The sequence below is a fragment of the Trachemys scripta genome, chromosome 7, assembly GCF_013100865.1.
Source record: "Trachemys scripta elegans isolate TJP31775 chromosome 7, CAS_Tse_1.0, whole genome shotgun sequence".
In the NCBI taxonomy this organism is placed as follows: Eukaryota; Metazoa; Chordata; order Testudines; family Emydidae; genus Trachemys; species Trachemys scripta.
The window spans coordinates 123,322,663-123,348,364 of NC_048304.1; the positions used below are offsets into that span (position 1 = coordinate 123,322,663).

General features: G+C 42.0%; 1 protein-coding gene across 2 annotated transcripts in view; it reads left to right on the top strand.

The window, feature by feature from the left end:
- Nucleotides 1–25,702, top strand: part of SLF2 (SMC5-SMC6 complex localization factor 2) — a 65,864-nt gene that overhangs the window by 8,232 nt on the left and 31,930 nt on the right. Inside the window, exons 2-8 of one of the 2 annotated variants that reach the window (XM_034775689.1) lie at nucleotides 10,991–11,034; nucleotides 11,749–12,458; nucleotides 13,537–13,596; nucleotides 17,522–18,691; nucleotides 21,094–21,176; nucleotides 22,046–22,165; nucleotides 22,830–22,997. In XM_034775689.1, the coding sequence (XP_034631580.1) occupies nucleotides 10,991–11,034; nucleotides 11,749–12,458; nucleotides 13,537–13,596; nucleotides 17,522–18,691; nucleotides 21,094–21,176; nucleotides 22,046–22,165; nucleotides 22,830–22,997 (2,355 nt within the window). The remainder of the gene's footprint in view (nucleotides 1–10,990; nucleotides 11,035–11,748; nucleotides 12,459–13,536; nucleotides 13,597–17,521; nucleotides 18,692–21,093; nucleotides 21,177–22,045; nucleotides 22,166–22,829; nucleotides 22,998–25,702) is intronic. The other variant, XM_034775691.1, reaches the window with a different exon arrangement.

The following is a 25,702-nucleotide window of genomic DNA, read 5'->3' on the forward strand; positions in this document are numbered from 1 at the left end:
TCAGGGAGACCGCAGCGCCCAGCGTGCCCGGGGGGTGTGTAGCGCCTCCCCCCCCCGGGAGACCCGCAGGGCCCAGGGTGCCCGGGTGGGGGTGGGGTGTCGTCCCCACAAGGAGACCGCAGCGCCCAGGGTGCCCTGGGGGGGGTGTCGTCCCCACAAGGAGACCGCAGCACCCTCCACCTCCTAGGGAGACACCAGAACTCAATATGTGCTGCTGCATCTCAGTTTTTCTAGGAGGATTCGCCCATATATACATTTGCAAGTGCCCAACTCAGTGGAAAATAAGTACTGTAGTGTGCTACTCTCCCAAGTTCCACCCACTTGAGACTGTCAGACAGGTGCCTTCTGGGCTTGGTTTGGCCTTCATGGGGTGCAAAGTATTTCTTGTGGTTTAGGAGGGTTGTTGGACTCGCCTCTATGGAGCTCCTGGTTGTTGCTTATGCAGTTCCTGTGTTCATGTGCGTGTTGGTGCTGCTGTTTGTTTTTCTCACAAGCAGGTGAAGAATTGATAGTGTTGTGTTGCTTAATAACAGGTGCTGATGGCAAATTGATCTCTCCACTCTTTGGAGAGTTGTAGGTCGGGGTAGGCAACCTATGGCACATGTGCCAAAGGCGGCATGTAAGCTGTTTTTCGGCGGCACTCACACTGGCCACCGGCCCGGGGGGCTCTGCATTTTAATTTAATTTTAAATGAAGCTTCTTAAACATTTTAAAAACCTTATTTACTTTACATACAACAATAGTTTAGTTATATATTATAGACTTATAGAAAGAGACCTTCTAAAAACATTAAAATGTATTACTGGCATGCAAAACCCTAAATTAGAGTGAATAAATGAAGACTTGGCACACACTCTATATGCATCCGAAGAAGTGGGCTGTAGTCCACGAAAGCTTATGCTCTAATAAATTTGTTAGTCTCTAAGGTGCCACAAGTACTCCTGTTCTTCTTTTTGCGGATACAGACTAACACGGCTGCTCCTCTGAAACACTTCTGAAAGGTTGCTGACCCCTGTTGTAGGTGATGGGCTAGCTCTTTCTTTACTTTTATTTGGTGCCAGTGGTTCTGATAACAGTAGATGGCTGAATGGCAGACTTGGGAGCAAATTGAAAATGGTGGCTGACCCAAAAAGTACTAATTCAGCAAGTCAGTCATACTGGAGTCCTACCCATGTGTGCAGAGGTTGCAGCTCTCAACATGTTCTAGTCTGTTTGAGTCCAGCAAGAACTGTAGTTAATTTGAGAGAACTGGTTTTAAGAGCTCAGATCAAAAGAGAGAACTTCTGTTTATCTTTAACTCTAGTTGGCCTGTCCCAGATATGATTAATACCAGCTCATGATATTGAAATCAAATCAACGTGAGGGTGGCACCAAATGAAATTTTTTTTATATCATCTGGGTTCATCTGTCCAGCTGTTCATGTAACCCATGCTTGCTTGGTGTGGTGCTGTGTCCTCCTCTAGTGGCACCTAGCCCAACTAGAGATTGATGAGTCAGCTACAGTCTTAGGTAAGAGCCATATGGCTTTTAGCTCATGCAGTAGAATCTCGTACACTAAGCTTCAGAGGTCTCGGGTTCAGTCCTGACCACCGATGACCAGATTCTATTGGTGTTACACTTGCAATCAGATGAATTCTGCTGATGACTTGGTCAGCTCCATCCCAAACTTTCTGTATGTGACAGGAGGCTTTCTCCTACATAGTGGAACACCTTATTTTGCCCTTCTATTTCCTTTGTTTTTCCTCCATCTTAATATTACCTGTTCTGGAATGGAAACCGGTATGGTTTCATTGTCCTCTCTGTATGACTTCCTATTTGGGAAAGTGAAACTGATCTGTGTGGCTTTTGTTCTTTGTGAAGCGTTCAGATGAAAGTGGTTATTTTGAAAATGTCTGTTGGCCAACTTGCATCCTGGTACTTTGCAGACTTTGAAAAGACTGTCATGAGATGGTAGATATTAAAAAGCTTCCAGAGGGACAAAACAAAGTCATCACTCCTGTAGATATATTAGTTTGAGATGCTATTGTGGCAAGGGCAGATATATTTGGTACCCTGCTCCCATTTTGTGTAACTGCTTTGTTTGATGGACTAGAAATATTGGTGCTGCTGCAGATTTCTTTAAAGATTAAACATGGATCTGAAGAAGATGGATATAGATAATAAACACTTTGGAAGGACTGTGGTCCCTTATGTTCTTAGGGTATTAAACAGATTAGTTTCAGTGGTTAAAAGTACTTTATAAGGAGCTTTTATTAAAAATAGGCTTGTACTGTTATTTCCTGTTTTATGAGATACAAAGAAAGCTTGAAAAGTGTGTTAGATGGGTTGTTTGCTCCTTTTTTTTTTTTTTATTTGAAGGATTTTGTTTGCTGCTTGTCTTATTATCAGGAATGTCGAGTAAGATCATCCCAGTTGTGTGTGGGGGCCCCCTGAGTCCTTTTTGGTGGTCTCGGATGTATTGTGTACTCGCACATTATTTGAAAGATTTAGTAAAGGCTTTTTTTCCCCCTTTAAAATGTTTTTGTCAACATCTTCCTCAATTTACGTTTTCAAGTCTGACTGAAAATCTTTCCCCTCTCAATTACTTACTTTCATTCTTTTAATTGTTGTGACACTGTTACTTCACTTGTTCTCCATCTTCCAGGGCTGATGGCCTGGATTTTCAATTATCAGGGGGTAGCCGTGTTAGTCTGTATCCACAAAAACAACAAGGAGTCCGGTGGCACCTTAAAGACTAACAGATTTATTTGGGCATAAGCTTTCGAGGGTAAAAAAGGTGCCACCGGATTCCTTGTTGTTTTTGTGGATTTTCAATGTTTGTTTTTAAAGGGGAGGCAAAAATGCACTGCTTCCCAAAATACACACAAACCTATGCATCCTTTTAGGTTTTTACCCCTACAGAGTTATTTGTCTGTGTTGTGTTTGCCTTTATCTGAAGTATCTAATACCCTCTCTCAGACAATGGAGTATATTAGTCTTGAGTGATCATTGACCTATTAATAGGACAGATACTATTGCCCATGGTTACAAAAGGCAATGTGTCTTTAAGGTCTGTCCGTCTACCCTTTCTGTTCTAAATTTTACAGTGACATTAAAAAAACAAAAATTGATGGAAAGAGCAAATATCAAATAAAATTGCGTACCATTTACTATTTTAACCCTGAAAGAAAGGCATATATACTCAGGTTTTTCTGTCCCTTCTTTTGGACTGAAGTTTCTGACCACTGTTGCTTCAGAGTGCAAGGGCTGGGAAGATCCTACTGCTGTGGGCCTGCTGGGAGAAGGCTGGAGAATAGAGCTTCCTCCAAGAGCCTTTCTTCTCCTGCTGGGTGAGGCAAAGGTGGAAGATATTTAATTATCACAATAATGATGATCAGGGCTTTTTATGTACTATTCATGACTTGTCTATCTTGATAATATGTAAAATGATTTTCTCCTAAATATGGATTTTCCCCCAAGTGTGGCTGTGATGTTACATCTACCCTAGATGTTAACAAGAATACATAGTTAGTTTTTATATGGTCATATAGTCTGGTCACAGCACACATTTGTTGCAATTGTGAGTATACTCTGAAATTCAAATTTTAATTTAACCCATTTAAATTAACATTAGGTGCAGGAAATTGCCTGTGTGTGTGCGCCTTAAAAGCAAGGCAATCAAAACTTAGTGTTGGTTTTTTTTAAAGATAAGGTTTCTCCTCCAGTCTTTTTTTTTAAATCAAATATAAAAATTAATATATTAGTACTCTTAAAAAGTGACTGAAAAGTGCTACAAACTCAAGCCTCAGTTCAGCAGGGGTACTTGAGTTAGGAACAAACTTTAAATATGTGAGTACTGTAGTCACACTGACTTTCTGGAGGCATGTGCTTAAGTCCCTGAATTGAGGCATTTGCTGGACTTCTAGATACAGCGCTAACCGTCCTTTTCAGGCTCAGAGCTAAAAGTTTTGTAACATGTCTCTCATAGCTTGTTTTATTGGAATTAAGTAATCACTTTAATCTGTAAAAACATAACCAAAATATGGGTAATTGGAGATCTTAGACAGTCCTCAACAAATAAAGCTGGTCTTTGTAATCTTCTGCTTTTCATCTGCATACTAATTCAGCTTGACTAGAGTGTTAGAAAAAGTACACTCTGGTTACATCACCCTTAGGAAACTATTTTAATTAACATGCATCGGACGAAGTGGGCATTCACCCACAAAAGCTTATGCTCCAGTACATCTGTTAGTCTTAAAGGTGCCACAGGACTCTGTTGCTTATTTTAATAAAGACCATTTGCTGTACATCAGACTCCTCCTTTCAACATCATCTGTTTGGAACCTAAAGAAACTTCCACAAATAAAAATAGGAACCATCATGCGAGTCAGCAATAAATTCCTTCTCTTCTGGGAAGAGAGTGTAGATGGTGCTCGTTCCATTACTTTTGAGTTACTATTATGGGTTCTGCCTCCAGTGGCAGGACTTCAGGAGACCGACTGTGGGGCTGCTGGCCCCCCAGCTCTGGCTGCTGGCCCCTGGCTCTGATCCCAGGCTCCTGCTGCTGACTTCCTGGTCCCGGCTGCATAGCAGTGGGCTCCAACCCCCGGCTTCAGCTGTGCAGACCCTGCTCTGACGATGCAGCAGTGTGCGCTGACCCCCGGCTCCAGCCATTCAGGCTCAACCCTGCCATTGCCCCCATTGCCCTGGGCCCTCGCTGCCTTTCCCCTCTGACCTCCCCATCCAGGGCTTAATTTTCCTGGGGCTTGCTGAGAAAAGTAATATTAACAAACACTTTTCACAGCAGACTTACTAACTAGCTGGGAGGCTGTGGTAAGTGGTACTTGTATGTTGTTAGTATCACATATCATTTATCACAGCCTCCCAGCTAGCTACTAAGTGTGCTGTGAAAAGTGATATTAACAAACATACAGATATCAGCAAAAACAACGAGGAGTCCTTATGGCACCTTAGAGACAAATTTATTTGGGCATAAGCTTTTGTGGGCTATAACCCATGTCATCAGATGCATGGAGTGGAAAATACAGTAGACAGGTATAAATACACAGCACATGAAAAGATGGGAGTTGCCTTACCGAGTGGGGGGGGTCAATGCTAATGAGGCCAATTCAATTAGGATGTGGATGTGACCCATTTCCAACAGTTAACAAAAAGGGGTGAATATCAACAGAGAGAAAATTACTTTTTGTAGTGCTGACGAGGCCAATTCAATCATGGTAGATGTGGCCCATTCTCAACAGTTGACAAGAAGGTGTGAGTATCAACAGAGGGAAAATTATTTTTTGTAGTGACCCAGCCACTCCCAGTCTCTATTCAGGCCTAATTTGATGGTGTCAAGTTTGCAAATTAATTCTAAGTTCTGCAGTTTCTCGTTGAAGTCTGCTTTTGAAGTTTTTTTTGGTTGAAGAATTGCCACTTTTAAGTCTGTTGTTGTGTCAAAGGAGATTGAAGTGCTCTCCTGCTGGTTTTTGAATGTTACAATTCTTGATGTCTGATTTGTGTCCATTTATTCTTTTGCGTAGAGACTGTCCGGTTTGGCCAATGTACATGGCAGAGGGGCACTGCTGGCATATGATGGCATATATCGCATGGGTAGTTATGCAGCTGAACGAGCCCCTGATGGTGTGGCTGATGTGGTTAGGTCCTATGATGGTGTTCTTTGAATAGATATGCGGACAGAGTTGGCAATGCAGTTTGTTGCAGGGATTGATTCCTGGGTTAGTGTTTCAGTTGCGTGGTGTGTAGTTGCTGGTGAGTATTTGCTTCAGGTTGCGGGGCTGTCTGTAAGCGAGGATTGGCCAGTCTCCGAAGGTCTGTGAGAGTGAGGGGTCGTCCTCCAGGATAGGTTGTAGATCCTTGATGATGCGCTGGAGAGGTTTTAGTTGGGGGCTGTAGGTGATGGCTAGTGGTGTTCTGTTACTTTCTTTGGGCCTGTTCTGTAGTAGGTGACTTCCACTAAGGGCAGGTCTACAGTTAAAACAGTGTGACGGCGCAGCTGCAGCGCTTAAGTGAAGATGCTTCTATGCCAGTCAGTGTAGTTAATCCACCTCCTTGAGAGGCAGTGGCTATGTTGATGCAAGAAGCTCTCCTTCCAACGTAGCACTGTTTACACTGGGGGTTTGGTCGGTAGAACTATGTTGCTCAGGGGTGTGGGTTTTTCCCACCCCTGCGTGACCTGGTTATACTGATATAAGTGTAGTGTAGACCTTGCCTAACAGTAATATGTCACCAATTTTTATATCCTGCTTTAGAAGACACTCTTTGGCTAAATGTTCTGACAAGTGTGTTGGGTGCGCCCTAAGCCAGTTGGCACAAAGGGGCTATTAGGGTCAGAGGTCTCAGTCCAAATGGAGCCCCATTGAGCTAGGTTCTGTACAATGACATGTTAAGAGAAAGTCCCTACTCCAAAAGATTACAATTTTAGGTAGATGAAGGAAGGGGTAGAATGCGAAACAGACAGTATGTGACTTGTCTAAGATCACAGAGCAGGTCACTATCAGGGCTGGGATAGGAACTCAGTTCTCCTGAGTCTAAGCCATTGTTTTATCCATTAGACCACACTGCTTCTCGTTTTACTATCATATTTTTTTCCCCTGGTTAGTGGCTAAGATTTCTGTTTCAATTAAAGGATTTAATCCTTGATCAGGGTAGAAAGCGTTGCTTGACTGGCTCCTTTCTGAAAGGACGCAGAAGTTAGAGCTGGCCAACTTGCCTATCTTGAGTCTTTCTTGTGTGGGTTTTCACAAGATTTAATTGTCACCCCTTTTTTGATAGATAGGTAGTTGGGTGATTAATGCAGCCAAAGCAACACTCTCTCATCACTGCACTTTCTGTACTGTCTAACTGAGTTTGGGATCTGAAAAAGGGCTACCTGGCTAAAGCACAATCCACAGAAGATGGAGGTGATACTGGTTGATTTTGAGTGACCTCTAGAGAAAATGGTAGAGCTTTTATCTATCCTCTTGAAGGTGGTTTGGTTTTGGTTTTGCCAGCTGCTTATAGTAAGATATACAACATATAGTTCATGTTGGATTGCAGTTGCTGCACACGAATGTCAAATAGCAGCAGTGCCCAAACATTTGCTTTTGAGGGAAAGGGTGCGTACATTTGGCAAAGAGATTCCCCTTGAATGTATACCTGGTCAGATAGAGACAAGGTGGGTGAGGGAATATCTTTTATAGGACCAGCTTCTGTTGGTGAAAGTGATCAGTTTTTGAGGTTATTCAGAGCTCTTCTTCAGGTCTGGGAAACTTACTCAGGCCAGGACTATAGACCTATATTGGTATAACTACGTTGCTCAGAGGTCTGAAAAATCCACACCCCTGAGCGATGTAATTATACCAACCTAACCCCCTGTGTAGATAGTGCTATGTCAGTGGGAGAGCTTCTCCTATCAACATAGCTACCGCCTGTTGGAGAGGTGGATTAACTACACTGAATGGAGAAGCTCTCCCATCAGTGTAGTAGTGTCTTCAGTAAAGTGGTGCAGCTAAGCTGTAGTGCTGTACATGAAGGCAAGCCCTCAAGGCGGGCCTACACTTAAAATGCTGCATCTGATACAGTTCTACATGGGAAACTATTGATGATGAGAATTAATATGAAAATTGAAAGGTGAATAAGGAACTGGCTGAAGGTTAGACTACAATGGGTCATACTGAAAGGTGAACTGTCAAGCTGGAGGGAAGTTACTAATGGAGTTCCTCAGGGATTGGTCTTGGGACAAATCTTCATTAACATTTTTATTAATGACCGTGGCACAAAAAGTGGGAGTGTGCTAATAAAATTTGCGAATGAGACAAAGTTGGGAGGTATTGTCCGTACGGAAGAGGACCAGAATATCATACAAGAAGATCTGGAGGACTTTGAAAAGTCTAACAACAAGAATTTTTGCTGTAAGCTGGGGACCGATCATTTGGAAGAGACAGGAGGAGGAGAAAGACCTGGATGTATTGGTTTCAGAGTAGCAGCCGTGTTAGTCTGTATCCGCAAAAGGTGCCACAAGTACTCCTGTTCTTCTTTTTTCTGGATGTATTGGTTGATCATAGGATGACTATGCCAATGTGATACAGCCATGAAAAAGGCTAATGCAGTCCTAGGATGCATCAGGCGAGGTATTCCAGTAGAGATAGAGAAGTATTAGTACCATTATACAAGGCACTGGTGAGACCTCATCTGGAATATTCTGTGCAATGCTGGTCTCCCATGTTGAAGAAAGATTAATTCAAACTGGAACAGGTGCAGAGAAGGGCTACTAGGATGAACTGAGGAATAGAAAACCTACCTTATAAGAGGAGACTCAAAGAGCTTTGCTTGATTAGCTTAACCAAAAGAAGGCTGAGGGGAGGTATGATTGTTGTCTATAAATACATCAGAGGGATAAATACCGGGGGGGAGAGGAGTTATGTAAGTTACGTTGCCAATGTGGACACAAGAACAAATGAATATAAACTGGCCATCAATAAGTTCAGGCTTGACATTAGGCAAAGGTTTCCAACCATCAGAGGAGTGAAGTTCTGGAACAGCCTTCCAAGGGGAGCAGTGGGGGCAAAAAACCTAACTGGCTTCCAGACTGACCTTGATAAGTTTATGAAGGGGATGTTCTGTTGAGACTGCCTACAGTGGCATGTGACCCATCTGCGACTGCTAGCAGCAGATATCTCCAATGGTTGGTGATGGGACACAAGATGGGGAGGGCTCTGAGTTGTGACCGAGAATTCTTTCCCATGTGTCTGGCTGGTGGGTCTTGTCCACATGTTCAGGGTCTATCTGATTGCCATATTTGGGATTGGGAAGGAATTTTCCCTCGGGTCAGATTGGGAGAGACCCTAGGGGTTTTTCTCCTTCCTGTGTAGCGTGGGGCATGGATCAATTGCAGGTTTAAACTAGTGTACATGGTGGATTCTTTGTCACTTGAAGTCTTTAAATCATGGCTTGAGGACTTCAGTAGCTCAGCCAGAGGGTTAGTGGTCTATGACAGAAATAGGTGTGTGAGGCTTTATGGCCTGCAATGTGCAGGAGGTCGGATTAGATGATCACGATGGTCCCTTCTGGCCTTAAAGTCTGAGTCTGAGAAGCGTCGCTGTAGCGCTTAAGTGAAGATGCTCCTGTGCCGATGGGAGACACCTCTCTGGTCGGTGTAGTTAATCCACCTCCCTGAGAGGCAGTAGCTACGTCGATGGGAGACGCTCTCCTGTACATTGTTTTGTGTGTGTATATTCAAGGTGAAGTGGCTTGAAGTGGCATTACCACCGCTCTAGTTATAGGGAGGAAAAGAAGCCGGGAGGGGGGGGAAGCAACTTGGGGGAGGGGGGGTTGTTAGTGGATTATAGATTGTTGTAATAAGCCATAAATCCAGTGTGTCTATTGAGTCCATGATTTTTAGTGTATAGCAAACATTTTAATTTATGCTCCCAGGCTCTCTTTTGAAAGTGTTGTGCTGGTTTCCTTTGACGATTAAGACTGATAGGTCAGAGATAGTGATCGCTTTGTGAAAAGCGTTCACCCACATGTGATGTAATTTTTTTTGTCTCTTATCACTTTCCTGTGTGAGTACATTTGACAGCGTAGTGATTGTCTGGTTTCACCCACATAGTTGCTATTGGGGCATTTAGTGCATTGGATGAGGAACACCACATATTGTGCTAGGCATGTGTAGGAACAACGGATCTTGAAAGGTGTGTTGTGCGGGTGTTGATCATTTTACAGTAGAAATAGATTATTGGATAACAAAGAGCAAAGGCAGTGTGTTCAGAGAGGAGGAGGTTGCAATTGTAAATCAGGGATGTTTTAAAAACTATTCCTAAGTATCTCCAGAGCTTGATCAGCAAGACTGGTTAATTGAGATTTTCAAAGCTGATGAGGGGATTTAGCCACACTGCTTCTATTAATTTTGACTGAACCTGTGTGGCTAAAACCCCTGCATTCGACTCTGAAAATCTCACCCTTAAAAAATGACCACTTAGTACTAGTGTTCCCTCTAATTTTTCCCACCCATGTGCGGAATGAATTTTGTTATGTGCACCATTATAGATGTGATGTGTGGCACATCACCTTCATATCGGTGCACATAACAAAATCCATATTGTGGGGTGGGGCCAAGAGGTTCGGAGTGTGCGAGGGGGCTCGGCTGGGGCAGAGGGATGGGGTGCAGGGGAGTGAGGGCTCTGGCTGGGGGTGCAGGCTCTGGGGTGGGGCCAGGGATGAGGGGCTCAGGGCTGGGGCAGAGGGTTGGGTTCCAGGGATGTGAGGGCTCTGGTGGTGCAGACTCTGAGGTGGAGCCGGGTATGAGGGGTTTGGGGTGCAGGAGGGGGCTATGGTGGGGAGAGAGAGGACTCCCTCCCCCCCAGCTCTTTCTCCCCACAGCAGCACCTGGGCTGGGCGGGGGCACCTCTCCCTGCCGCAGCAGCTCCGGGGCTGGGGCCACAAGATAGGTGCCCCTCCCCTGGCCCCCACAGGTCTGGCTGGGGCTGGGTTTGGGGAGGGGGTTCCCCACTACAAGTCCAGACTGGGACCAGGCCGTGCTGTGCTTCGCTGGCCGCAGCTGGGTCTGGGCTGGGTCTGGGCCGTGCTGCCCCACCCAGGCCCTGGCATATTTGGGGCTGGGGGGCCCCATGCCGGCCACGGCAGGTCTGGGCCTGTGGCATAGTTGGGGCCGGGGGCTGCCCCGGCTGTGGTAGGTTGGGGGCCAGGCTAGGTTGGGGCGCCCCCTCTCCCGGTCGTGGCAGGTCAGTGAGTAGGTTCCCTGAGTGCCTGCACAGCGCTAAATAGACTGCTGCGCGGCCGCACAGCTTACAGAGAACTTAGCTTAGTACTTTTATAGTTTCTCATACCATTCTGAGTAGGAAAAGGAATTCTGTCATCTGCTTGTTTTTTCAAGGCTTTATACTGGACAGAATGCTACAGGATTTCAGTTTTATCTGTATTTCCTACAGCAGCATTGATATCGTGAAAACTGTATATTTAGGCTATAATACTTCTGTTTCCTTTTCAGAAATCAGTCTATTACAGATTTCTTCAAACCAGCTCCAAAACAAGGTAAGTTAGTCATTGTTATGGAAGATCTTTCATACATGAGTTTTCCTAAATTATACAAGTGCAGAAATCTAATTAAACTTATTTCCAGTTGTGAAACTTCTAACCTATAGAAGACCTTAGCTGTATAACCAGATGTTTAAGAAATGTTGCTGATCAGTTTCATTTTTATGTTTTGGGCATGAAAATACTGTTTGAAATAATTTACATAGTGCAAGTGAACATTGAATTGCTTAATAGTCTGTTCGCCTGGTGAGAGAGAAAGATGGAGTAAGAAAAGGTGTGTTCTTAATTCGGGTTCGTTAACTAAGCTAGCAGTAAAGAGACAGCAACTCAGTTTTTAACTCTGGTTAGCAGGTTGAGTTAGTCTCTAGGGGCATGATGTTGAACTCAAGCTGCTAATCCAAATTAGTTTTTAACTTGAGTTAACAGCTTGAGTTCAACCCTACATTCCCATAGAGGCTTTAACTCAAGCTGCTAAACAGAGTTAAAAGCTGAGTTGCTGTGTCTTCACTGCCATATTACCCAGAGTTGGCTAACTCTGGTTAGTTAACCTGAATTAAGGACATAATTTTTCTTTATTTGACAGTAGGTTCTGCATTGTTACTTCATATTTTGTGTCTAAAAGCTTCTTTATTTCTCTTTGTAATAGTGTGGTGACTAAATTATGCATAATTAATTTTTATATTTTGTATCTTTTTAAATTTGGCAATAAAGACAGAATTGTATTGTGTTCTCCGGACAAAAGAAATGTAAAAAATGGGGATGTTGAACTGTCGGTCATACGTACAGAACGATTTGAAAAGAAAATATCATCTCAGAAGAAAACTAGAAGGGAAAAGATTCCAGTCCAATCACCAAACAAGAGTCCTGTAATGGATGACTTATTGAGAGGAGCTAACAGAGAGAAAAAAGACAGTCCAAAAGTTTTAGAGAACAATAGAGCATGCACGGTGCTAAGCACAAAGTATCCGAAGGTTGTGGTTCGAAAACTCCTTATGTCTGCAGGCCCTCCCAACTATTCCTTGACAAAAAAGGATACGACCAGTAAGAGAGAACCGGGGAGGAATGAAAAGTGTCCAATTAAAACAAGAACACAGTTGTTTTATGAAAATGGTAGGGAACAGCGGATTGACTGTATGGATCTAGAGGAGGCCAGTTCAGATGCCAGCAAATGGGTTTCAACATCAGAAGCTGATGTCTTAAAAAACTATGCCAGAAGTAATGGTAATGTGAACAATAAGCCTTTGTGCCAAAAAGCCGGGCATTCCACAAAGCTCCAGTACAGCCCTGGTGAGTCTCAATATTGGTTACCACTGGAAACTTACTGCAAAGAAGGAGAGCAGAAGAGACACAGAATGGAACAGTCTAAACTGCAGCCCTTCAGTCCAGTAAAGGTATTCTTAGGAACAGGTATATCAAACCAGGTATGTCTGCAAGTGTCAATAAGGGCCAAACCTCTGACCAATATTTTAGGTGAATGTGATTACGTAGGGCATATATTACATAGTATTGTCTTTTTAAGCAAAGCATTGATAAACTGATTAATAGCTATTTTTAGGTTAGTCAGAAATAACTAGCTTAAAAGTTATCTGCTCAAAACACAAGACTACCCAAGCTAGGTATAAGTTTACTTTAACACACCAAACCTTGAGGACCCATCTGATAATTCATAACCTTAAGTCATAACCATTGAGCAATAGGAAGGGACGTTAGCTCTCTTCCTGGAAGCAGTGGTCTGCTTTCATTCTCAATTTTCAGTGTAAACAGTGCTTTGATGGAAATTGCAGTCCGCCTCCCAGTGGTAAACTTAAATGCAAAGGCAGATGTACTGATGCTGGAAACCAGTACAAGTATGCAAAAATAATATAAAGTGAAGATATTGATTTAACTGATGGCATTTTATTTAAAAAAAAAAAAAAAAAGCTTGTTTTGACAAGGTAATTTTAGGTGAAGCAGTGATCCTCTCTCCCTGTATGCCGCTTTTTAGGTATTTACAACTTTAGAATTAAGGCAGCGGTTCTCAGACTGGGTGGGGACCAAAGTGATCATGACCCCATTTTAATAGGGTCACCAGTGCTGGCGTTAGACTTGCTGGGGCCTGGGGCTTCATCCCTGGGCGGTGGGGCTCTGGCTTCGGCTTTAGCCCTGGGCGGCGGGGCTCAGGTTACAGGCCTCCCGGGGCTGAAGCCCTTGGGATTGGGCTTTGTCCCCCCACCTGGGGTGGCAGGGCTTGTGCGCACCCAGGCTTTGGTTCCCCCTCCTGGGGTCATGTAGTAATTTTTGTTGTCAGAAGAGGGTCGCGATGCAATGAGGTTTGAGAACCCCCGAGTTAGATGTGAACCTTACAGTCAACAGAAACAAAAAGTAGTTTTAAATAAATGGAAACGGCATTGCTGTGTTTTTTCTAAAATTTAATACGGCATTTATTTCACCAACCAACGAGACCTGTTTAAAACCACTGTCAGGCTCAAACAAGTAACTTCTTTTTCATCTTATTAACAGGGCAATGGATGTCTCTTAAGAAAAAGATCAAGCTCTGCTTCATGGGAGACTGCCTCAGGTAGAAACAACAGTGCTAATGTTGTAGAATTAGTTGGAGCAAACAGGTTACCTCATTTTAATGATTAATAAATGACAATGGCTAGATTCCTTTTGAAGTTTGAATACTGCTTGTATGTGCATGGAGATGAATTGAGACTTATAATTTCATAGAGGCTCATCAGTAACTTAAGAAACTAAACCTGAAACTTTACCACAAATATATATATTTTTTTTAAGTAATATCAATTAAACAAACCTAACTGTTTCAGTATTGCAATGATTTGGTCTGTTGTGGCAAAGTTTAAAAATGACTTGGAGCTGATGAAAATATTAAAATACAGTATATAATTAAATGGTGCTGTAGCCATGTTGGTCCCAGGATATTAGCGAGATGAGGGCTTTTGTAAACTTGAAAGCTTGTCTCTCTCTCTCTCCAACAGAACTTGGTCCAATAAAAGATATTACCTAACCCACCTGGTCTTTCTCTAGTAGATAATTAAATCAGGCTATGATGTTGCAGAAATGACCCGTGTTATCAGTTTGCTATAAAAGGATTAAGCGTGAATTCCTAAAACTTTTAAACATAGAAACCACAATACTGATTCAAGACTAATTTGGAAATGCCACCTTTACTGTTGTTGTTTTACAATTTTTGTCTTTTCAATATTTAGGGGAAAAAAGTGGTTTTACTTTTTAATTAGGGCTGTTGATTAATCGCAGTTAACTCACGCATTTAACTCAAAAAAATTAACTGGGATTAAAAAAACTAATCGCGATTCATTGTACTATTAAACGATAGAAGAATACCAATTGAAATTTATTAAATAGTTTTGGATGTTTTTCTACATTTTCTAATATATTGATTCTATTACAATACAAAGTACACAGTGCTCACTTTATATTTTTTATTACAAATATTTGCACTGTAAAAATGATAAACAAAAAATAGTATGTTTCAGTTAACCTCATACAAGTACTGTAGTGCAGTCTCTTTGTCGTAAAAGTGTAACTTACAAATGTAGGTTTGTTTGTTTGTTTTGTTTTTAGTAACAAAAAAACAATGTAAAACTTTAGGACCTACAAGTCCAGTCAGTCCTACTTCTTGTTCAGCCAATTGCTAAGACAAAGAAGTTTGTTTACGTTTACGGGAGATACTTCTGACTGCTTCTTACTTATAATGTCACCTGAAAGTGAGAACGGGCCTTCACATGGCACTTTTGTAGCGGCATTGCAAGGTATTTATATGCCTGATATGTTAAACATTCATATGCCCCTTCATGCATCGTCCACCAGTCCAGAGGACATGCTTCCATGCTGATAATGCTCGTTAAAAAAAAATAGTGCATTAATTACATTTGTGACTGAACTCCTTGGTGGAGAATTGCATGTCTCCTGTTCTGTTTTACCTGCATTCTGCCATATATTTCATGTTATAGCAGTCTTGGATGATGACCCAGCACATGTTCGTTTTAAGAACACTTTCACAGCAGATTTGACAAAACGCAAAGAAGATACCAATGTGAGATTTCTAAGGATAGATACAGCACTCGACCCAAGGTAGAAGAATCTGAAGTGCCTTCCAAACTCTGAGAGGGACAAGGTGTGGAGAATGCTTTCAGATGTCTTAAATGAGCAACATGCCGATGAGGAAACTACAGAACCCGAATCACCAAAAAAGAAAATCAACCTTCTGCTGGTGGCATCTGACTCAGATGATGAAAGTGAACATGCGTCGGTCTGCACTGCTTTGGATCATTATTGAGCAGAATCCGTCATTAGCATGTCTTCTGGAATGGTGGTTGAAGCATGAAGGGACATATGAATCTTTAGCGTATCTGGCATGTAAATATTTTGTGATGCCAGCTACAACAGTGCCATGGGAACACCTGTTCTCACTTTCAGGTGACACAACCAAGAAGTGGGCACCATTATCTTCTGCAAATTGCAACCAAACTTGTTTGTCTGAGCGATTGGCTGATCAAGAAGTAGGACTGAGTGGACTTGCAGGTTCTAAAGTTTTACGTTGTTTTATTTTTGAATGCAGTTATTTTTTGTACATAATTCTACATTTGTAAGTTCAACTTTCATTATAAAGAGATTGCACTACAGTACTTAGGTGAAATGAAATACTATTTCTTTTGTTTTTTACAGTGCAAACATTTGTCATAAAAAATAAATATAAAGTGAGCACTGTACACTTTGTATTCTGGGTTGTAACTGAAATCCATATATTTGAAAATGTAGAAAACATCCAAAATATTTAAATGGTATTTTATTATTGTTTAACAGTGCGATTAATTACAATAATTTTTTTTAATATATTGCTTTCCTTTTAAACCATAATTTTGTACTATTCAGTATACAGAAATTGCATAAACTGAATTAAAAAAAGATGATTAAACCAAATCAGTAAATCCTAAAGTGATTCCATTGAAATCAGTGGAATTATTTTGAGTTTACGTTAGAATTAAGGCTGCGAGTCTGTCACAGGTCACGAAGTCACAGATTCCATGACCTACGTGACTTCTGCAACCTGTGCTACAGTTTGGGTGTGTGGGAGGGGGCAAAGGGCAGGGGGTTGGGTGCTGTGGGGGCCACTTACCTGCGGGTAGGGTGCTCCCCGGCTCCCACTGGCGTGGCCCTGCAGCTCCTAGGCAGAGGAGGGGCCAGGCACCAGGCAGCTCTGCTTGCTGCCTGTGCCCGCAGGCCCTGCCTCCGCAGCTCCCATTGGCTGTGGTTTCTGGGCAACGGGAGCTACGCAGCCAGCACTTGTGGCGGGACTGGGATCAGCACACGGAGCCCTCTGCCGCCTAGGAGCTGCAGGGACTCACGGAGCTGGGTAGGGAGCCCCCGCCAGCCCTGCAAAAAACCCCAGCACACCCCTCCTCCTCCCCCCATGAATTTTTGTTTACTGCCTGTGACCTGTCCGTGACTTTTACTAAAAATACCCATGACTAAAATGTAGCCTTAATTAGAATAAATAAGAGCATAATTTTGTTCACTTTGTGCATAGGACACATCACTTGATCTGTTTTTTAAAATGCAGAGATTCATACTTACCTAAAAAGTGAACATCACAAAAATAATTCATAGTTGACCATGTGAGATATTGTCTGTTTACTAATATCAAAATATAGCAAAATACACAGTTCATGTTAGAGCACCAGTTTACAAAATAACAGAGTGCTTTTGCCCAGCTCTCTGTCTTGGGTGTCAAACTTAGCTTTAGAAGAAGACATCCTTGGGTCTCTTTTGAAGTTGGATGGACTTACCGCAAATAGGTTTATATATGGTAGCATTTTCTAGTCTCTTCTCTTCTTCCCCTCCCTCCCTCACCCCCCTCCGGCTGCCAGAGGTGATAATGCTTAATTAGAAAGTTGGAATTGGACCAGGAGCCAGAAGATCAGTACCTATATTTTAAGAGAATCTTTATCCAAAAAGGAGTGGGATCTGTTAAGTGTGTGTGTTACTGTCATACTTTTAATTCTGTTATTTTCAAAATCAGTTTTCAGAAACCCCGATATAAATAAATGTATTTAAAATAAACTACTTCAGACTTATGGAAACTTTCCTCTGTTCTCAGACATGATCCCTCTTCCCTTAGTCTGGGCTACTCTCAGTCCAACATATTTTAATTCTAGCATATGGAGCAGATGCCCCAATATGATACTGAGCTCCTTTCTTAAAAGAAACTGTTCTTATTTCATTGCCAAATTAGTTACAAGTAGTAATGCACCTGTATAATCTCAACTAAAGATAACTGATCTTAGCCTGAATACTGTGCACTAAGTGAGAGAGTTGCACTTTGTGCCCAAACATTGTCAGTTATGTCATTAATGAGGAACTAACAGTTGTTTTAGTACTTTTTAAAAGAATGTTGAGACAGTTTCACATGATACACTGAAATTTTTACAAAATATGAAACTTTTTTCAAACTTTTTCCACAGATTCATCTCAATCAAAGCAGGTTTCAAAACCTGAAGTTTCTTCTCCAGTTCTATCAAGATGGTCATCTGAAAAGGCTGTTAATATATGGAAAGATCAGTCATTCCGCTTTAACTCAAAAATTTCTTCAGCACTGTCCAAACAAAAAGACTTTACTGGAAAAAGAAAAAGGATATCTATGAATATGGACTTGAAAAGTTCAGGAAAACCTGTGGTACAAACTTTGAATGAACCTCGTTTCAGCAGGTCATCTGAAAAATGCAAAAATAGAAAGTCTGAGTTCATTAAACATGTTGTAGTAGTCTCTCCACGTGATGGTGTTCTGCAACTAGAGGATGCTGCTATGTCACGTAGAGAAGACTTGTCTCTTTCACAGGAATATTTTGACATAAGCCACAAAAAGGAAAAAGATAAACCCACATATGTGGGTTTATCACCTTTATATTCTGGACACTGTGCTAATAAAAATGACCAAATCTATGTTGCAGATACCAAAGAAAATCCGTTGCAAGCAACCTGCTCACGTTTCGTCTTAGAAAAGCCAACATCTCTTTCTCAGGAAAAAGCTACTGTAAAGACTAAAACTCAGTCAAACATAGTGTGCACAGAAGAAATGAAATGCTTACATTCTTCTTCCCACATTCAAAGTGCTAGTTTATCTCAGGTATTAGAAACTAAGAGAGAGCAAAACAGAGTGAGACAGACTGAACCTATCTTTTGTAAAGATAATGTACAGCTTCCCTCAGATTCTCACAAGAATTTTACTAAATCAAAAGAGAACACTGGAAAGACTTCAGAAGATAATTCTAACTTGCCTTCAGTGGAAATTTTTGAGAAGCCTGTATTTTCAGTAAAGATTGGCAAAGTTGTTGCACGTTCACTGTATTTTGAAGATGGATGTTCAGCTAATAGCACTAGTTCTTCACAGATTTCAGATGAGTTGAACATTGAAAGCTCCAAGATAACTTCCGTGATGAATAGAAAATTAAGCAACAGTTCTGATAGTGAAGATGAGAGTTTTGACTGTAATCTGGACAGCGATGAAGAAGAAATGCTCTTGCCACTGCAAGATATCCTGTCCTCAAGTTCAAAATCACATGTTGGAATTCCAGAGGGAACTTGTCTTAAGGATCTTTCACAGGACACCTTGACTCCATCACCCAAACTTCCTGTAAGTGGCTAAAATTTTTTTCATCTGAGTCAAATTTGTCAGTGTTTCTGTTTCTTCTGACACTTCAGTATTTCCTATAAAAGAAGAATCTCTTCTAAAGTCTTGTGTCTTTGGGTGTAAAACTGGGTAGTCAGTTCTGATCCTATACCTTCCTTCTATTGTGTATTATACCACACTCATACCTATGCTATCTGAGCATTTGCGGAGATTACATAAAGTAAATAAGCTCCTTTGGCTCTCTTCCACTAGAGCATATTAGAGGTTTCAGGAACTTTGTTTTCCACTTATCCTTCCTGTTAAAACAGAAATAGGCTTTACATTTTCCTATTGTCTTGAATGTGGCAAGATCCTTCCTTGGTCAACTTCAATTCTTTTGGGAGTTCAATATTTGTTGGGCTGGCTGCTGAGTAAGCTGTCCCCCAGTCTCAAGAAGTTCATCCACCTTGATGAATTTAAAAGGAGTTGCGGTGTTCCCTCTAATTTTTCCCACGCATGTGCGGAATTAATTTTGTGTGCACCAATATGGAGGTGATGTGGGTGCCCTATTGGTGCACGTAACAAAATTCATGTGGCGGGAGTGGGGCCGAGGGGTTTGGAGTGTGGGGGGGGGGCTCAGGGCTGGAGCAGAGGGTTGGGGTGCAGGGGGTGAAGGCTCTGGCTGGGGGTGGGGCTTGGGATGAGGGGCTTGGGGTGCAGTCTGCCCTGGGCTACAGTGGGGAGAGGACTCCCCGCAGCAGCGCCTGGGTTGGGTGGGAGAGGCACCTCTCCCCTTCCTGGCTGTGGCAGGTCCGGGGCTGGGTTGGGGCCTGAGGAGGGACACCTATCCCCTGGCCATGGCAGGTCTGGGACTGGGGGAGAGGCATCTCTCCCCACCGCAGCCCTGAGCACCTGCGCAGTGCTTAATAGGCTGCTGAGCGGCCACGCAGCTTAGAGGGAACTTGGTTAGTGAGCTCTGAAGGCTCAGGAGGTTGACCTGTGAGCATGAAGTGTTCTTTGAAGTGTATCAGACCATCCTATTGAGGGAGCCTAAATTTCAAGGAAGCTGAGAATACTTGGCAACTTGCAAGAGGGGCCAGGACTCGTCCTGCAGTCACTTCTCCTTTTTTCCTCAGTCTGTCCGTTAGGATGAATCCCATCTTACAATTTACATGGGTATAATGGGGATAACTTAAGGTTAGCACTTTACAAATTATTTGTTCAGTAGCACAGCCTGGCAAAAAAGCTGCTTTTTTTTTTTTAAATTTAAAATTTTATAATAAAATATAAAGGAGGGTTAACTTTAAGCACTTCTAGCGTAAGACTTTCCTAATGTAGTGCTCCTAACAGAAGGCTAATTACCTTGAAAACAGCTGATTTTTTTTTTTTAAAACCTTATTTATAAGGCAACTTTGACTATCATGACTACATAAAAATTTTATTCTTTTTCTAACTCTTGAAATAATGGGGGCGAGGGAAGGAGTGTGCTGTTTGCCTTGTTTCCTGAAAAAACACAGATATAATACATGTAATGACCATTAATTAGAGGCACATACTAGATCAGATGTTTGGTTGCATAGATTTACTGCAAACATTTTTCCTCTTATGTGTCTGTAGAATTAAATGGACACTACAGATAAATTGTATGTTACTCAAGAATTGCCATGACCATATCTTTTGTGGGATAGTCTCCTGTTTTGTTTTGTTTTTGTTTTTTAAAGGGTGCGCACACAATACAGAACAAAAATCAGAAGGGGGGGGGGGGCTCCTGAATTGTGCTAAAGCTATCTCAGGCCAAATTGCTAAATGCTAATCAAATGCAGGATCTGGTAAAAATGCTTCTTCATTCCCCACCAAAATGTTCCTTTGAGCTTCTGTGATTGGACCCACCTGGCTCTGAATCCTGTGCCCAGTGTTTTAGACTCCTCTATTTTATTGACTAGCCTTAATTCTCTTCAGCCCTTATTTGGTAAAACCTGGCATCGCTTCCTTAAGAAGTGAGCAAGTGTATTTGCTTAACTTTTATATGGTGGTGTTCACTGCAGTATCTGACGTGCATTTTACATATCGGTTAAATGAGGCTTAGAGAGGTTGTGATTTTTTTTTTGCCCAGTGTCACCATAGGAAGCTTGTAGTAGAGCTGAAAATAGAACTAAGATCTGAGATGGTAAGACCAATGTTTCATCTGCTGGTCGGTGCTGTCTGTCGGAGAGAAAACGTTTCTGCTCTTTGCAATTAGTTGTGTAATCTGTCAAATGGGGCTCTTTGGCTTAGAAACATACAGATCCTGAAAAATAAAATCTAAGTGCAAATTCATATAATATGTCTTCTTGAGCAGATGGATTAAATTATGTCTAGCCGTGAATCCTCTTAAGAAGACTGTTTTTCCCCTTTTATAAAAAAAACTTCATACTACTTCATTACAGCTTTCTAAGATTCCTGTTGTGAGTCAAGTGTCTTATGTGAACAGCCTAGAGCATCTCTTGAAGGAGAAGGAAGAATCCAAAAGGTTAGCATGTTTATTATTTTAAGGTAAATCTAATAATACTTGTGAAAAATGCTAAACTTGCTTGTGGAATCATAGGTTCTTTATTCCTCCCAGAACTGGCACAGCATGAGCAGTGGCAAGTTCAGATTTGGCTACTGCTGCCAATGTGCCTCAGTCTGTACCTAGAGGGACCACCTGAATGTGTGTTAATGAGACTGTCAGTAAAGGGACATAGTGTTAGTTGTGGCTTTTGTGATGTTTACTTGTCCTTAGTCTCATTCAAGTTCCTATCAACTCCCTTATTGTAGGCCATCAAACAGCTGCTAGGCAGGCATGAAATAAAATTACTTGCATAGACTTTTTACTGTAGCTGCTTCTTAGCTGGTTGCAGTTATAGAGGCCGGCCTATCAGACTCTCAAATCTTTCTTGCTGCCTACTAAGATCATAGCAGCCAGTTTGGTGGGTGCAGTCAATTAGCATCCTTCCAAGATGTCCTTAAGGCAAAGGCTGGAATGTGTAGTGATGCTAGTTTGTAATGATGGGAGGGGGTACTATTGACAGTCTAGCTAGTAACGAACTTGCTCCTAGAAGTAAATTCAAAAGCTGATTAAAGTAACCGAGTATTCTTCCCATTGATCTTTTACCTGTCAGTAATAATTTCTCGATATTATTTACAAATAGGATCATACAGCTATAGTAGTCTTCATCAAATTTTTGTTTTAAACTGATATACTCAGAAGAGTATATTCAGCAAGTTTTATCACATTATAATGTGCTTCACGTGATGCTTTAATCCAAGATCTGAACTCTAATCTACAACGGAACATACTTGTTTGTTGTAAAAATGGACTAGCAATTATACAGTGTTCTGCTCTTGCCTCCACTGCAGGGTAGATGAACTAGAGAAGCAACTACAGGAAGACATACAGGAAATTGGACTAAATTCGTCAACTGGAGAGGAAGAGCAAGAAAACTCTGATGAAGATAGAGATCTGTCAGAAGAACACAGGTTTTTCCTCTTTAATATCACCTAAATCTGTTCTTTAGTTTCTTTAGTCTCCCACATGGGCACGCATACTCAGTGTAATGTTATTTATGTCAGTGGTTCTCAGCCTGAGGTCTGGGCCTTCTGTGGGGCTGCAAGCAGGTTTTAGGGGGGTCCACCAAGCAGGGCCAACATTAGACTCACTGGGGCCCAGGACAGAAAGCCAAAGCCCTGGGCTCTGAGCCCTGACATCCAGGGCTAATGCCGAAGCTTCAGCAACTTAGCATTGTGGGGCCCCCTGTGGCGTGGGGTCTTGGGCAGTTGCCCTGCTTGCTATCCCCTGACGCTGACCCTGCTTTTTATATGCAAAAAAACCAGTTGTTGTGTGGCACAGGGGGGCCGTGGAGTTTTTATAGCATGTTGGGGGTGACTCGGAAAGAAAAAGGTTGAGAACCCCTGATTTATGTGGCTGCTGTCACCTTATCCCTGTTACCTCTTTGTTTTTTAAAATGCAAGCTCCCCCTTTGTCTTCAGGGTCCTCCATAATTACTTGGCAATAACTGTATTGAATCTAGGCTAAAGAGGCTTTTCAGTTTAAGGCTGAAATGTTCATCAGCCAAGGATTAAACTTTCTTAGACAGGAAGTACCAGTTATCTAAGTTCACAAGAATAATTGTGTGTATTACAGGGCATTTATAAAGAGGTTTTCGGTAGTATCTGATGCCATTCCTGATTATCATCCCGGAGAAGAAATATTTCACTTAGCAAATTCTGGGGAAATCTTCAATCAGCATAACCTTGATTTGAGGAATTCTGGTTTCATCCCTCAAAATCCTATAGAAAAACTTCTTCTTAGGTAAGGATATCTTTTTTTCTATGTTGTTGCCCTTTATTTGGAAGGCTGTCATAATGGCTAACTCTTTCTGAAGAGTAAAAAAAATACCTTTGGATGTAAGTGAGTTCTGCTTTAACTTGGAAAACAGTGCTAACCTCTTTATTTGGAACTGAGGTTTTCCCAGAGGGCTTTACAAAACAATTGTACCACTGCTTGAAAGGAAGCTTTGCTGTTTCCTCCTGTAGGTGGGAACCTGGGTCTCCTGCCTAGTGGTTAGGGCTCCAGGTGGCAGCTCCACCTCGTGGGCACAGTTCCCGAGTGGCAGCCCTACCTTGGTGCAGTTCTCAAATGGGGTAGGGAACCCCGGGCCCCCCACTTCACTGGGTTCTGATCCAGGGCCCAGGCGGTTGGTTTGGCTTCACTCACCTGGTAGTGCCTTGCATCAACCTCAAGCCAGCTTCCCTGGGTCACTTCCTACCTCCCTCTGCATCCTCGTTGGCTATCCCTGGGGAGTGCTGCCTTCTGGGCTTCCTGCTCTAGTCAGAGTCTATGGGTGCTAGGGTGCCGTGGCTCCTCTGTTCCTTGACTCGGTGCGGTATTGGGTCACCTCCTTCCCTAGAGCTCCTAGAGTATATCCTTCTCCGTGGCCTGCCAGCCCCAACTATGCTGTCTGGCTGCCTTTTCAATCTCATCTCCGACCCAAGAATGCTGGGCACAGGCAGAGGTGCAGGGCCTCCCCTAAGCCCAGAGTTGCTCCTTAACCCCGCTTGTCTAGTGAGGGGTTTATAAACCCAGTCACACCTCCACAAGGCTCATTGAACAACCTACCTCCATTTTTCATTAGCATGGATGAAGAAGGATTCAAGATGGAGGGCTTCCCCCTGTTTTTGTTGGCTCTTGGAATCCTTGGCCCATGGAATCCTTCACAAGCTTGACAGTTTGCCAAGGCAGAACTGAAAAATACAATACAATGAATGAAGAAAGTTAGCTGCTTGGGTATGGGAAGACCAAGAAGATAGGGTCTCATAAAATGGACTCTGAGCTGTAGTACTTGTTGCACACGTTTGTAGAAAGATTTCCATGCTAAGGAGGATTTAAACAAAATTTTTACAACTTAATCATTATGTTCTGGGATGACATGAAACCTAGAATCCTTCGTGTATCTAATCATGCAGCCCATCAGAACTAGTTGAGTCTCATTGACAAAAACCCTAGGACTGATTTAAGCCTATGGCTGTCTTGTCATGAGAAAATTTGGAAGAAATGGTAAGTCAGTCATGGCAAACTTCTTTCATTCTCTTTCCCTTACAGGGAGGTGGCACTTTATTCTTTATTTGTTTTACATTAGCGTTTAGAGGCCCCAACTGGATCTGAAACCTAGTTGTGTCAAGCACTGCACAAAGATCTAATGGGGACAGTCCATGCCAAGAAGAGCTTGACATCTCGATAGACAGAACAAACCATGTTGTAAGGGAAATAGAGGCACAAAGAGGTGAAGTGGCCTGTCTTAGGTCACATAACACATCAGCTGCAAAAAGAACCCAATTCTTCTGACTCCTAATCCAGTTCCCTATCCACTGGACCATACCCCCTTCCAGAGGAAGGGGAGGGAAACCAAGGCTCCAGCAGCTTCTCTTCATTCCCTTTTGGGGAAATAAACAGAAGTGGTTTCTCTTCACCTACCATCAGAGGATAAAATTAATAGGGACCTAAAAAAGTTACAATCTGTGGCATCCCTATCCCTGTTATCAAGGCTTAATCATAGAACTAAGATCCTTTGTATGCCTGTGTAACCCACAAGAGCAAAATTTCCTCATACTTTAAATGGTTTCATACACATCACAAAAGCCACAGCTGATACTATGCCCCTTGGATAGTTCAATAAAGGTCAAAACTCAGAATTTTAAAATTCTAACGTTTCATTATGCATTTCTCTTAGCTTGGGCGGGAAATTAGACTATGCTGCTGTCTTTTTTTATTCTTTTTTAAAGTTAGTCAGTTTCATTTCCAGAATCTCTTATTTTATGATGCTGTGGTATTTGGCTTTTAACCACTGTAGGAAAATATTGGAATACAAGTAGTTGTCAATCTTTTCTGTGTGGTTTTTTTTTTAATTTTATGAAACCATTTCCAGAATAGAGACTGAGATGATTGGCACTTTCAGTTTAGAGAAGGGATATGGATATATAAAATGACAGAGGTATACAAAATGATGATTTGGACATAGGATGAATAAGAGCATCTAGTTTTTCTTCTTTCTCATAATATAGGAACAAAAAATTCAATAGGATTGTAATTCCACAAGTATAAAACTGATGAAAGGAAATACTACTATGCATAATTAACCTGTGAAACTCTTACCACAAGTTGTTATAATTGAGGCCAATGATTCAGCAAATTAGACACTGATGATAAAAAATACATGGTTATATTAGATGGTTGCTTAGAAGAGGTAAAAACACACATGCTTCAAGGTATAAGCCAGTATCTAATTAGGAAGACACTTCATCTATGGGCTTATTTCACAAGTGTTCACTATAAAGTTTCTTCTGTTTTTCCACTAAAGGAACTGGTAGCACCTACTTTCAGAGGCAGGGTACTGGACTAGAGGGGCCACTGGTTTGATCCAGATTAGCAGTGCATATATTTGGTTATAAAAATAGAATCCAAATTAGTTTTAGAATTTGTTTCTTTATTAATAGAGCTAGTACACTGTTTAAAAAGTA